Genomic DNA, 14705 nt, shown 5'->3' on the forward strand with positions numbered 1-14705 from the left:
GAGTGTGCTACCCGAAGCGGACCTATGGCGAAATAAACTAATGATAAAGTAACATTGGATAGCTAGAAATTGTAGCCCCATTAACACAGTAGTAGATGAGGGACTGAAAGAAGTAATTCAAGTTGCGTCAGGAGATTCATTTTATAATCTGCCATCCAGAAGAATTATGTCTAGAATAGTCACTCTATATGGGCACTGAAAATGAGCATGTTAGAGAGAGCTCAGTACATTGCCATAACTAGGGATTATTGGACATCTGTAAGTAATGACAACTACATTTATTGATAAACAGTGGAATCTATTTTCATTTGCATTAACTGTGAGCAAAACTACAGAATGCGGACGCGTGTGCTCAGCATTTTCAGAGTATTGTAACGTAACATGCACATAACATGACAGCAGCTGCGAGACTACTTCCTAGGAGTGCATATGGTGCTTATATCTGGTCCAGCTTTGGAGTGTGACAAATGGCAAAGCATGGTACATTTGCTAGAAGCTGGTTATTGGGAGACATCGGGTATCCTCTTAACAAATATCTGCTAATTCAATGGTTGAATCCTCAAACCATGGCTTAGGAAAGGTAAAACACTGCAAACCAAAGAGCCAAAACTGTTTTAGAGTGTGCGTTGGGCATGTGAAAGATGTGATTCCGGTGCCTACACAAGTCCTTGGGAGCTCTAACAATTTCCCATGACTGATGCTGTACTGTTATTGTTGTGTGTGCTAGGTTGCTCACCATTGCAGTAACAGTTTTAGTAAAACTTATTATAAACCCCCACAAGAAGTTGTTTTGACATTTCTTTTGCGAAATGTTTCCTTTTCCTATTGCTGCTCGCCATTGTTCTTTTTTACAAGAAAGCAACACCATGTTTTGAACCCATCTGGCAACTAATTAAGTTAATTGATATCAGGTCTGTAACATGATTAGCTATAAAAGGGATGTCTTCGATACAGTAGGCAGAGTCTCTCAGAAGTAAAGATGGGCAGAGGCTCTCCAACCTGTGAAAGAGTGCGTAAAAAGATTTTGGAATACTTTAAAAACAATGTTCCTCAATGTCAAATAGCAAAGGCTTTGCAAATCTCATCATCTACAGTGCATAACATCATCAAAAGATTCAGAGAAACTGGAAATATCTCTGTGCATAAGGGACAAGGCCGAAGGCCTATATTGGATGCACGTGGTCTTCGGGCCCTCAGACGACACTGCATCACTCATCGGCATGATTGTGTCAATGACATTGCTAAATAGGTCCAGGAATACTTCCAGAAACCACTGTCAGTAAACACAATCCGCCGTGCCATCTGCAGATGCCAGCTAAAGCTCTATCAAGCAAAATGGAAGCCATATTTGAACATGGTCCAGAAGCACCATCATGTCCTATGCGCTAAGACACCTTTGAAATGGACTGTTTCAAGTGGTCTATGGTCAGACATGTACAAATTTGACATTCTTGTTGGTAATCACGGACGCCATGTCCTCTGAGCTAAAGAGGAGGGAGACCTTCCAGCGTATTATCAGCATTCAGCTATGCACCCCCAGATGATATGGGGGTGCATAAGTGCATACTGTATGGGCAGCTTGCATGTTTTGGAAGGAACTATGAATGCTGAAAGGTATATAATGGTTTTAAAGTGTCCAGATGATGAATATTTCAGGGAAGGCCTTGCATATTTCTGTATGAAAATGCAAAACCACATACTGCAACTATTACAACAGCATGGCTTTGTCGGAGAAGAGCCCGGGTGCTGAAATGGCCTGCCTGCAGTACAGATCTTTTACTTATAGAGAACATTTGGCGCATCATTAAACGATAAATATGTCACAGACGACCACAAACTCTTCAGCAGCTGGAAACCTATATCAGGCAAGAATGGGACCAAATTCCAAAACCAAAACTCTAGAAACTCATAACCTTGAGGCCCAGATGTCTTCAAACTGTTTTGAAAAGAAGAGGAAATGCTGCACTGTTGTGGGCAGTGGTGGCTTAATGGTTAGGGAAGTGCTCTTGTAATTAAAAGACTGCTAGGTCGAATCCCTGACCAGCAATGCACCTCTGAGGAATCCTGAATAAGGTACAGCCCACAAGCACTGCTCCCCGGGGGTTGAATTACCCCCTGCTATGTCACAATGTTGAAAATGCAAAGGACACATTTTGTTGTTTTGTACAGTGGTGTATCAACAATGACCACTGATCACCAAGATTTTAAACATGCCCAACTATTTTGGGACATGTAGCAAGCGTCAAATTTGAAATGCATAAATGCATTTTGAAATGCATTTTGTGCATAAAACTGTAAAATTTCTCAGTTTAAATATTTATGTTATTTATGTTCTGTTGTGAATAAAATATTGGCTCATGTGATTTGAAAGTCTTTTAGTGTTCAATTTATTCAAATTGAAATAACGTCCCAACTTTTCCGGAGTTGGGGTTATATTTAGGCAAATCCTACCGGCGCTACAATGTGTCATGCCCGGCTCGTCCGCTCCTCCTGTGTGCCACGCCCCCTGCCTACCCACGTGTGTTTCCCGGATTGTACCCAGCTGTGTCTGATTATTTTCAATCAGTCCTGTGTATTTCAGTCCGTGTCTTACCCGAGTCCTGTGTCCGTCATTGATGTTCTTTGATGTTTGTGTGCGTGAGATCCCCGTATTCCCAATTAAACCCCGTTCGTCCCGTATCCTGCCTGCCTGCTTCCTACTTCCGCACAATCGCCGCTCTCCGCCGCGCTCGCGCACCACGTCCCGTGACACAATGTATTTCAATTGGTTACTTTGTTGTGGTCTTAATGGTGTGCGCTTTCGCGTGTTTTTATACTTTTTTGTTAATAATTTATTGTTTTTAACAAATACCTATGACAATAATATACCTAACATATATTTCACCATAGAAACACGTGGGATCGATCTTCCTGTTCTCAAGTCTGTGTAGAGACTGGGGAGAATCCAGCAAAGTAAAACTAGTGAAGAAATTTTATATCTGGTCTACACCTTGCTCCTTTTCAGAACCATTATCAAAATAAGCGTATATAATTTTACATATTTGTTTGTGAAGGTTAACTGCCTGATTGAAGTGGGCGATGCATTGATTTTTCACCTTGCACTTTTTAATATTATTTTATATGAAATTTAAGTAAAAGCTGCAAATACGTTCGAATCAAATTAAGAATTTTCCTGAGTTGACTTACTCTAGATCAGGGGTGCCCATACTTTTTCAGCTTGCGATCTACTTATAAATGACCAAGTCAAAATGATGTACCTACAATAAAAATGCAAAACATATAATCCATCCATCCATCCATTTTCCAAACCGCTTATTATACTGGGTCGCGGGGGGTCCGGAGCCTATCCCGGAAGCAATGGGTACGAGGCAAGGAACAACCCAGGATAGGGGGCCAGCCCATCGCAGGGCACAAATAAAGAGATAAATAAAGTATTTTTTAATTGAACTGAGATTTTAGTTCCTTCACCTTTCTCTTTCTCAGCTCGCATTTCGAAGGGAAGTTAATGTAGTTTTTATGAACAGTTCGAAAATGCCACTCCACATTTCCGTTCTTTGGAGTAGTAGTGGTAGACTGACAAATGAGGCAAACGCACTTCGCATTGTGAAAAAAATCTTCCTCCCATTTCGTGTGGAAGTAGGTCTTTGACTTCTTACTTGGTGCAGCTTCCCCATTCATTTTTATACCCTTTCTTAAGTTTAGTAGAAATAACAACAACAACTAATTTATTTTTGTATATAAATAAATTGGAGGCTGACTAGGCGACTCGGTAGCTTTTGCAGCAGCTGGCGCGGTTGAACACGTCATCCATCCTCTATTTTTTATACCATACGATCTTCCCAGACTACCTTTGCGATCGACCAGTAGGCTAGATCGCGATCGACGTATTGGGCACCCCTGCTCTAGATCGTGAAATCTTTCAGATGCTTTTATGCAAAAGGTTTGCGCGGGGGGGCAGTTTATTTTCGGTGATGTCATTTCCTACCCGCAAATTCATATAAATCGAGTGATGCAGCATTAATCAGTACCCGAGACGACAGCGGAGCGAGGCAAACGCTGCAGAAAGAAGGAAAAACACATAGATGCAATGTGTCAGATGCACTGCTGATCTCAATATTATATTAATTCACTCAGGAAAATTCACTCTGCTTCACAGTGTCTCATCATCTCTCATCAGCAAAAATGACAACAAGGGCATGCGTTGTTTTTGCATTAATTGTGAATTATGGTAAGTAAATGTTTCTGAATGTTATGAGCATTGTAATTATGTCAGAAATACTGAGACATTTGATTGCATTTCAATTAAGGGTTGCGCTGCCAACTGTAAAATATGTTCCGTTTCTGCGAAGCTGTCCTTTTCAGTTCAGCACCAAGGATTGTGCTAGAAACCAAAACTCCACGGATGTAATAATCATTCTAACACGGATTAAATTTCCTGTTTTATATTTGTAAATGTGTATATTTTAAAACGTTATGAAACACGATACACTAATTTGGTTAGCTGCGTATTAGGTCTATTACTGTTTTTTAAATAATGTATTCAGAGTCAAGTGTGTTTATATAATATAATCTAAATCGCTTTTGCCAGGATATGTCAGTGTGTAAAACTACACTGCAACGTTTTAGATGACCGGTGTATTTTGATCAAAACAAAAGTTTCTGAGGAGGAATTTAAAATAATCAGTAACAAAAAAATGTATTTCATCCCGAAGTTGTTTCGTTACCAGTAACATCAAATCACATGGACAATAAGGACGTAAAGGTAAGATTCTGATTTATGAACTATTATTAGCTTTATACTTTTGAAACTCTCGAGGACAATTAATGAAGAGTGCTTATCTGTTAAAATGGTCACAGATTAAAGTGTAAAACATGTATTACTGCTTTAATAGTTTACTGTAGCGGCATGGGGGGACAGGGGACTGTAACCCCTATTTATCAAAAACAGGAAATACAACCCCCCGGACCCCATTAAATAGGTAGAGACCTCTCCAATGCTGAACCCAAAATTAAGCCCTTGTGTAGTGGGACTACTGCTAGTGAAACAGAGGTATTTTTATTGTTATTATTGTTACTATATATGTACATACTATACATAAATGGCAGTGGGAAAAGAACCAAGAAAACACATGGTGTTAATTCCCTGATCAGTTTTATGCACTTGATGGTTTGATTTGGCTCTATATGTAGCCTACTTCAAGGGGGTCAGAGACAATTATGTCTAAGGCGAATACAAGTTCGACTAAAATACTAAGAACTCTGATTCTTACCAATTACATAACAGAGAGAAACACTTGGGCACAGTTTCCCACGTGCCGTTTAGTGCAAATGAAAACACACTGATTCAGTTTATTGGCAGGCTCTCCATTTTAACAGAGAGGGATGGCCCTGGCGGCTGTATCCCTCTCCGTGGAAGAACAGTCGAGTGCCAGTGCTGTCAATATCAGTTGAGTGTGCTGCTGCAGTCAGTGTGGAATGGACAAGCAGACCTGTTATGCTGATGTGTGCATTGGCTGCATGAACAGAGATGGATTAAAAGGAAATACATCTAGTGGTTAGAGGGGAGCATGCGCTGATCATGTGGGTAGGATACAAAGTATTTGGTGCAGAGGAAAAGCATCCCTAGCTAGGTCGTGTTTGTTCAAACAAGAAAAGTAGTGAAATATTAAAACTGTGATATCATACAATGCATCCAGAGGTATTTCTTCAGATTTTTTTCACTCGCTCTTCTGTATGCCTAATGAAATGGCGCCATAGGCAATTTCCTATGTTGCAAATAGAGCAGGCTGACCTTGGTTCTGTCCTTTGGCTTAAGAGACAAGCAGACTAAAGTCTACTCATCAAACTCCAGATGTAGTGATCTCTAGCACATGCAATTCAAGTGTGAAAAAAGGAATCAAGTGTATATAGTGTGCTAATTACATTGTTCACAAGCAGGGACTCTGGCTTTTAGAAATTAAACCGTTAACCTGGGGATGCTAATCTGTTATTAGTAATTAGTAACACTGAAACTGGATTATAAAAGAAAAGTAAAGGACAGTGTGCTGTTTTATTAGTGTTTGGAAAAAACTAAGACATACTCTCAAACTGAACTCGGTAAGTAGAAACCAGTGTTATGGTGCTAATTTGTGGTTTCTATATACAGTATACCTTATTTCTTAAGTAAGCCGTCCAACATTTCCAGAAACAGGAAGTTATGTACAAGGGACATCTTCATAAGTCCATCCATGAGCACACTGCTCTGCATTAATAAACTTCCATTCCTCAATAGTAAGATGGTTCCCTCTTTACCACTTGTGTCTGCAGAATATTTTGATTGGAGTGTGTATCAGGGGGCAGTTATATTTAAGGGCTTGGGCCTAATACTCTGTGCTTTTTTATGGGTCCATTTAGAAAACAAAATAATCCATATGGTTTTATTATTTTGATGTGGGGTGGCTACAGGGGTGGTCATATATTTACTAGGGGTGTCGACCCCCTTAGATCCACCACTGCTTTTGATACCTGATTTTTGCAGGTGATGAAATGCATTGTGGAAGTGATAGTTGATGTTCTGTCCATCCACGAGCCCAAACCTGTCAGCCTGGAGTGCCTGGACACCCTGAGAGCAGGTAGGGGTTTTCTGCAAGGAGATTGGTCATTGTGAGCTGGAATTTGACTATCCTTGTATAAAACTAGGGCACTGATGGCATCAGGACAAGGGAGGTCAATAGAGAGTGAAGTAGCAAAGATGATTGTGATTCACTGTTAAAGCTGTCAGTGCTGAGTAATCAATGGAGCTGTTTATGTAATCCAGGTCAATAGGGATGGGAAAGAAATGGGCGGAACAGTGCACGGACAGAGTGGGGACACTGGAGAGGGAGGTTTTTTTTTTTAGATTATATTCAGCTTTGTCATTGTGCCAAAAAGTTAGTGAAATGCTGTTAGTATCTAACCAGGTGCACAAAATATATACAAATACAATAAATTATGCATAATTTATTATACATAATTTATTGTATTTGTATATATTTTGTGCACCTGGTTAGAAACTAACAACATTTCATTCATTCAGCATTCCAGAGGGCAGACAAAACATACAGAGAATGATGCTATGAATTATGACCAAATGTAATGATACAAGTGCAAACTAGAAATATAAATAGTGCCAAATGAACAGATAAGCAAATTCAAACAAAACCAGTACTTCACACTGCAAATAGTGTTGCACGGAGTATTACATATGACATGCAGTCACATATCAGATATGTCTCCACCTAACAGTTGGAAGTGTTATGGGGGAGTGTTAAAGTGAATGGGGGCAGTGTTTCGTGGAGTTCAATTCAGTGACAGCTCTAGAGTAGAACCTGTATTTGAGTTTGGAGTTTTTAATATCCTGTAGTGCCTTCCAGAGGGCAAGATGGTGATAAGGTTATAGCAGGGGTGGTTGGTGTGTTCCTGAATATCTATGGCTTTGCAAAGATATTGTAATCTGAAATTGTCCTATAGAGAAGGGCGAGGGTGGCCACTTATTTTCTGGGCAGCTTCAATGATCCTCTGAAGGGCTTTCCTGCCTAGTTGAGCAGTGAGTGTATCATGCTGTGATCCATTAGGTCAAAGATGATTCCAATGGAGCAAAGACAGAATGGCACAAAAAGCTGGGGGGACATGCGGTTTATTTTAGGTAAAAAGTACAGCCACTGTTGTGCCTTCTTCACCAAAGTGGTACTGTTGACTGTCCATGTGCGGTCCTCCGTGATGTGGATTCTCAGAAATTATGAACTGGAGACTCTATCCACATTATCACCATGGATGGTTAATGGGTGTGTTTTGAAATCGATAATGAGTTTTTTTTTTGTTGATGTTGAATGACAGGTTGTTTTCTGTGCACCAAACTGCCAGTTTGCAGACTTTCTCAGTAGGCTTATCTCCTTTTTAGATCATGTGTTTATGAGGAGAACAGGTACTCAGTCCTGTGTGTAGAAAGAATAGAGGTGGTTCAGCACGCAGCTTTGTGGGGTCCCATTGTTGAGTGTCAGATTAGGGGAGAGACAGGGGCTGACTCTCACTGTTAGTGGGCAGTTTGGCAGAAAGTCCTTGATCCACATTTACATACAGTAGGTTGACTAAGACCCAGAGTAGGGAGGAGAGACTGAAGAGGGAAGGGAGGCTGGAGAGGAGGCAGAGTTTGAACAGAAATGAGAGACAGGGGAGAATGCAGAGTGTGGAGAGAAGGTAAAGCCTAGACAGAAAAGAGAGACAGGAGAAGAGGCAGAGTATGGACAAACAGAAGAAACTAGAGAGGAGATAGTGTAAGGAGAGAGCAGAGTGACTGGATAGGAGGCAGAGTTTGGACAGACTGAAGAGTCTGGAGAGGAGGCAGATTCTGACAGAGAGGAGAGACTAGAGAGGGAGGAGGGACTCCAGGGTGAGTGAAGTACCAGTGCTAAATGTGTGGGGTGGTGCAGGGAGCCAGTCCTTGTCCCTCCTGGTCCATCAGAGGGTTTGCTGTTCTTCTTCGGTAGACAGAAAGCGGAGGCTCAGCAGTGCTATTGTGTTCATTAATTGCCTGTTTGCAGTAGAGCCCCAAGTTGCTCGCTATAAATTTCAGCACAATTAGCTACTGAAAAGCAAAATGCTTAATGTGATCAATGACTGGTCACAGCTGAGTCATGCTGTGCAACAGGCCCTTCTCTGTTCTGTGTGTGTGTTTCCTAGATGAGCGGCTCATTTTCATCCTCCGCCACCAGAACTTCTTGAAAGAGCTTCAGGATATTGCTGCTCAAGGTGAGACCTCAAACCTGTCATGGTGTCATAAGCAAGAGGCTGCGGTCTAATGTATCACACCAGCCATTAAAGAACCAGCAGAGTAACACAGTGTGCATTCCCTAAAAGTTCAGTCCAAGAAAGGAAATATCCTAAGCTGATTGCTACTGCTTAATTGGTAATACTTATTTAGTTACCTAATCAGCAGACTATAAATCCTTTCAAAGTAATGAAACATTTAAAACAATTCAAAAGGAAATCAAATGTAGCTTAAATCATTTAACAGCACATACCACTTAGCATTTTATAAAATTTTATTAAATATGAGCTTATATGAGATATCCACATGCTTATTACACATGCTTGTTGTTGTGGCCATCAACAGGGGCTACCGAGAGAGCCAATCAGAAGAATGCGATTGGGGCTGGTCATATGTTTGACATGCTGGAGTATTCCCAGGGTTCAAGAGAGTTAGCAGGTAAGAATCTTCCCTAGCCATGTATGTATGTGATGTGTTTGTGTGTATGTGTATGTGGGGGCAGCAGAGACTGTGCTTCCTCCAGTGTGCACCTGAGGCACAGACCATCCTTCCCATAATCCACAGTGCATATATACGCATTGTGGGAGGTTTCACTGAAATTTGGTGGAGTGTAAGATGGGAATACAGGACGGCTCTGGCAGCCAATCTGTAGCCCTTTCTGCAGCAGAAAGAATGGGACAAAAGCCTACTACCATCTGTAATGACTGCAACCAAATGCTTTGTGTAATTAATTAGTGTTTTACAGTACATCGCCATGCAGGATTTTAAGCCATGCAGAGCTGCTTGGATCCAGCAACATTTGAGGCTTATAAAGCACAAACTGCTTGTTTTACGTCTTGCCACAGCTTTGCAGTTGGGTTGAGGTTAGGGCTTGAACATGGCCATTACAAAACTATAAATTAGCCCTTTTTTCAGCCTGAAGGCTTGATGGTGTGTTTTGGATAATTGGTTTTCTGCATAAATTGTGTTTCAGCTTCATCTCTTGCATGGGTGAAAAATTCATCGATTTTTCTGCAATCACAAGTCATCCAGCAAACCATCCCCAAATCTCAATACCACCACTGTGTTTGAATGTTCTCATTGAAAAACACCATGTTTATTTTTCACCAGACAAAATGGGATCCAAGTTATAAAAAAAAATCTAATTTTGACTCATTGATCCATAGAACATTTGTCCAAAAGTCTTGAAGATCACTGAGGGACTCTTGGCAATATGGAAGTCGACCATTCATGCTTAGTGAGCAGTGGTTTCAACCTTGATACTCGTCTATGAATCAGGTGAAATTTTTACGAGGCAGGGGACGTCTGCAGTTCTATGTGATGATGTATCTCTGCAGGGTTTGAGTGATTGGCAGTGTAACTCTCGTTGCACTCTAATTGGGTTGAATTACCTAGAAAATCAGTTTATTCTAAAAATTAAATAAGTAAAACCTATGTCATGCCTCGTGCCCATTGCTTCCGGGATAGGCTCCGGACCCCCGACGACCCAGTAGGATAAGCGGTTTGGAAAATGGATGGATGGATGAATGGATGTTTCACATTCTACCTGATTGTATTTATCTAGTATTTTTTTAGGATCTGAAAACATTAGGCGTCCAAATTTGCAATAATTGTGAAAACTGGAAGTGTAGCAATAATTTTGCAAATAACCAGCAACTGAAAAGATAGTGGGTGGAACACAAACAGAAATCTGTCATTTAAAGTGTGGGTCAGATTGATGGGTGCAAACTATGGGGTTGTAAATCCCCTCCCCTCCCCAGTAACATATTAACATATGAATGGGTGGGGACTTCAAGCACCCCAGTGTTCAATCTAAAGTTACACTGTCGGTCAGTCACCAATTTGCTCTTTCTTCAGGTTTTTGGGGTAACCTATAGGTCAGCTGTTCAGGTGTGAGGACTGTTCAGCCAATCAGTCCTCTGATTAGTAATCTAATTAGTGAGTTGCAGTGAAAACCTGCATACACACCGGCCCTTTGCAGATAAGATTGATCTAGGTAATGAGTACTATTGATTTTCTACAAGTAGAAAGTGAAATAAAATCATAATAAAAGAGCAAATTACTTTTTCAGTGTTATATGAAATCCATATGTTACAAAAAAGTACCACATCATGTCTATGTATATCCAGAAAGCACAATATCCATATTTTATGTCAAGAGCTAGCCTGATGTTTTTGTTTTTACTTTTAGCAAAAATATTAAAAAAAACATTGTGTAGTTTGTATAATAGTTAGGGCACACAGTCATAATTCAACAAGAAATTATAAGCTTTCTTGGGGTGACTGATTATACTGTACTTACTTTCACATATAGTTGCACATCTATGTAACAGCAACAGCATAGAACTCAGTTCAGTGAAAAATAAATATATAAACAAAGATATATATAAATATACTCATAGACATAGTCCTACCTTACACACAGCACATATACATCTATGCATACATACCTCTATTGTTGGAGACTCCTATAATCATGCATGTGTCACTTATGTTAATGTGAAACAGCTGAATGAGTCTTTCAATTAAGGAAACACACCATGAGGAACTGAACTGTTTAGCCAAGCACAGAAGCCGTTCAGTTTTAAAGTAGTTTTTAAAACCTGAAATATCTCAAAGTGCCCTCCCTGACATGCATTATCTGGTTGCCCTATCTGATCTTGGGGGCTAGTTGGGTTAGATGAGGCTGCACTGTGGTCTTGTCTTTGTGACCTAGAAACTCATAGCCACAACTTTTAATTTTCTCAACTGACAACACACACTTTTCTCTTCTTCTCAGACCAATCCATGCTGGTTGCTTTGAGGGTTGCTCCAACTGAGAAGAGGGAGGCCAGGTTGGATGTGACAGAAATGTTTGCCAGCAAGGAGTCTGAAGAGCCAAAGGGCAAGGAACAAGAGAGTGGGCAAAACCAAAACTTGGTTATCAGAACTCAAGAGGAGGATAAGCATGGGCCAAAACAGAGGGGGAAGACCAGTTCTGAGGAAGCTGAAGAGGATCAGGTCAGGAGTGCTGCAGGGGAATACAAGATGCAAGCTGACACAGGTTTGTTGAACCTGCCAGCTAATCCCTACCCACTAAATAAACAATGCAGAGGAAGCTGACTTAAGAACATTAGTCTGCTCAGCAGAAACTGGATATCTGTATCCAGAGTCTCAGAAGCAAATCACAGCATAATACAAGAGCAGTGGCTGCAGGAGCTCGATTAACATGTGGCCTAACAGCAATAATCCATGAATTCTGTAGCTGACCAGAGGCTAAAAAAATATAAGAGGGTTGTTATAGAATAAAAAGGACCTACAGCTATGTGGAATGCGTGTCCAGGAAGATTTGAGATTGTTGAGTAGAAAAAAGCTTAATCATAGACCCACTGGATCCACAGGCCAATCTGGTGCCCTCTTTGTTATGCTTGGTAAAAGGTGACACATGCTGAGGCAGAGCAATGGCACTATGATGGATGGGGCAGCAATTCTGAGGGCCATTATAATTCTGGTCAGTTCAGCAGTGTACCAGATTGATTAAATAAATGGAAATTGAACTAGATCTACAGTAGGTAAGAAAACTTGCAAAATAGGCATAAAACCCTGCAATTCAATCAGGCAAATACTAAGTCTCTGATCCTCCTGGCAGCCAGGATAGGAGCACTGGAACAGGTGCTGTGGCTGACTGCAGTGGGGCAACCCAGAACACTCTAGATTAGTATTAATACTCAGAAACACTCTTACCATTTATTTACTGCTGTTCATAATTTACTGAGGAAATTCAGATTATGGATTCACCATCTACATGGCTACTTTTGGTGTACTACAAGGAGAACCTAAGTGAAATAAACTCAAGAGAACTTTAGTGATTCTACCTCCCAGAAAGGCTGAGATAGGTCGAGTTCCAGTTTACACTTTTCTCCCACAGGACACAAGCTAGAGAGCAGTCATAAGGCAGAGCTCAAGGTGGGAAAACACACAGAGAAGGAAGAGAAGGAGGTGGCAAAAAAGGAGGATGCAGAGAGGTCTCCTGAAGGACTGGACAGTGAGGCAGAAGGAGATGAAGAAGAAGAGGATGAGGAAGAGGAGATCAAACACTGGAACAGAATTGGCAAAATGACAGAAAAGTCATCTCTGCTGCATGTAGGTAGGGATGACACCTCCACAACTGGAGAACAGCCCATGGCGTTGGACCTGTCCCACCACTCCAAGGAGGACAGTGAGGAGCAAATCCATGAGCTCCAGATGATGGCTCGCAGAGAGCCTACTGAGCGTAGAGAAGACGACGGCAGTGGCAGCAGGAAAGCTGAGGTACGTTCCTATTGCCTGGGCCAGTGGACACGTGCAATGTGGCATGGCGCTGGAGATCTCACTTTAGCTGGCTTTACAGCAGACACATATGTGGGCTGTGGCCAAATGCGGAGACCTGACTCCAGCATCGCCTAATACTCCTTAAGCAGGAGAACAGCGGGGAGGCCTTTCCGTGTCCATGACGACTAGGAGTAAACAGCTCCTTTGCGTGCAGCTGTCTTGCGTCCCTTAGGTACCTCTTCCTGATAAGCATGTAGTCTCTCAGGCGGCACTGAACACTTATAGCTAACCTTGTTCATGTTTTACTCACTTAATAGTCATGGTCGTGCAGCGTTACATGGTCATCTAGGTTATGGTGAGATCCAGTGTGTCATTTCATACAACATCCTGAACAGTCGGTTTCTGAAAGAGGGGATCTAAATACAGTAGAAATGGGTTTGGAGGAGTTTGACCAGAGAGTGAAGGAAAAGAGGCCAATGAGTGCTTAGCATATCTGGGATCTTCAGGACAGCTGGAAAACCATCCCAGGAAGCCACTTCATGAAACTGGCATAGAGGAGACAGTAGGGTCGGCCTGTCCCTGGAGCCATTGGGGGGGGTTAAGGGCCTTGCTCAAGGGTCCAATGGTGGGATCACTCTGCCGACCCAGGTATTTGAACGAGCAACATTCTGAGTTCCAACTGACAGAGCTGTCTACCACGCCCACAACAGATTTTTTTTTTTTGGGACAATGTGTATTATTTTATAGGTTTCATATCTTTATAATCATTCTAAAATGTAGAGGATAGTACAAATAAACCTTTCTATGGGTATGTATGTCCAAACTTTTGACTGGTACTGTATACCCAGCAATCAACAGATGAATTCATCCTGGCCAAATGTGCCATTCTGGCTGATACTGAGTTGTCTGCATCTCAGGATCCCAGCTGAAGTCGTCCCTGCATTCCTCCCACTGCAGTGCCACCCTTGACCTGTACTCTCCACTGTCCTCTTCTCCCAGCAGGACCAGGAGATTGAGAGCCTGGCAGCCATCGAGTTAGAGCTGGAGAGCGTGACCCAGAAGCTGCACAAGCTCAGGAGAGGCTGAGAACAGAGCGGGTACCGCTCCTCACTGCCCTCCTCTTCCTTTTCACCCCATTATGGACACGCTCCTGCTTTCTGAAACGGGCTGCTGCTGAAAGAGGGATTGCTTTTGGTACTGTCCCCATCTCCCCTTGCTGCTCTGGTGACCTCTAAGGCCCTTCCTCTCCCTGAGCTGCCTTAGCTCCTCCCACTCCCTGAGCTCCTCTCCACTGTGCCTCCTCACCCTCAATACCCTGTCTGCTTCACTAATGATCTTTGCACTCCACAGAGCTACAAAAAATACTAAGTGGCAGTAATTATATTTATATCCTGAGATATTTATGATTTTCTGTGTTGGCTGAGGTGTAGGGAATGGACTTAGTCTGCAGGCAAATATTTAAAATTTATTTAGAAAATATTATGCTCTGTTATGAAAACATTAATTGAAATAATCATTATGAAAAACTCATGCAATAAAATAAGAATTTTTAATAGGTGAATGAGAACTGTATTTAAGAGCTATGGGATTTATCTACAAAAATCAATAAACTAGATGGAATTACCTGTAAA

General features: G+C 41.6%; 1 protein-coding gene across 3 annotated transcripts; it reads left to right on the forward strand.

The window, feature by feature from the left end:
• The first annotated feature begins 3817 nt into the window (after nucleotides 1-3817).
• Nucleotides 3818-14705, forward strand: LOC125723801 (chromogranin-A-like). Of its 3 annotated transcripts, none has more exons than XM_049000594.1 (8): nucleotides 3818-4228; nucleotides 4713-4762; nucleotides 6518-6611; nucleotides 8698-8766; nucleotides 9131-9223; nucleotides 11564-11827; nucleotides 12911-13074; nucleotides 14074-14705. In XM_049000594.1, exons 1-8 carry the CDS (start codon nucleotides 4183-4185, stop codon nucleotides 14158-14160), a joined length of 867 nt encoding a protein of 288 aa, XP_048856551.1. In that variant the 5' UTR covers nucleotides 3818-4182; the 3' UTR covers nucleotides 14161-14705. The 3 variants fall into 3 exon arrangements, with proteins under 3 accessions (XP_048856551.1, XP_048856549.1, XP_048856550.1); XM_049000592.1 differs by having other exon boundaries at nucleotides 3821-4228; nucleotides 12692-13074; XM_049000593.1 differs by having other exon boundaries at nucleotides 3823-4228; nucleotides 12692-13074; nucleotides 14077-14705.

The sequence above is a fragment of the Brienomyrus brachyistius genome, unplaced genomic scaffold, assembly GCF_023856365.1.
Source record: "Brienomyrus brachyistius isolate T26 unplaced genomic scaffold, BBRACH_0.4 scaffold51, whole genome shotgun sequence".
Classification (NCBI taxonomy): Eukaryota; Metazoa; Chordata; class Actinopteri; order Osteoglossiformes; family Mormyridae; genus Brienomyrus; species Brienomyrus brachyistius.

What these genes read in the sequence shown, in the direction of transcription:
- LOC125723801 (XM_049000592.1), top strand. Translation starts at nt 4,183, where the DNA reads ATGACAACAAGGGCATGCGTTGTTTTTGCATTAATTGTGAATTATG. An exon ending in TGCATTAATTGTGAATTATG is followed by an intron (nt 4,229 to 4,712) that starts GTAAGTAAATGT and finishes TTCATCCCGAAG; the next exon opens with TTGTTTCGTTACCAGTAACA. An exon ending in GTGGCAGCAGGAAAGCTGAG is followed by an intron (nt 13,075 to 14,073) that starts GTACGTTCCTAT and finishes CTCTTCTCCCAG; the next exon opens with CAGGACCAGGAGATTGAGAG.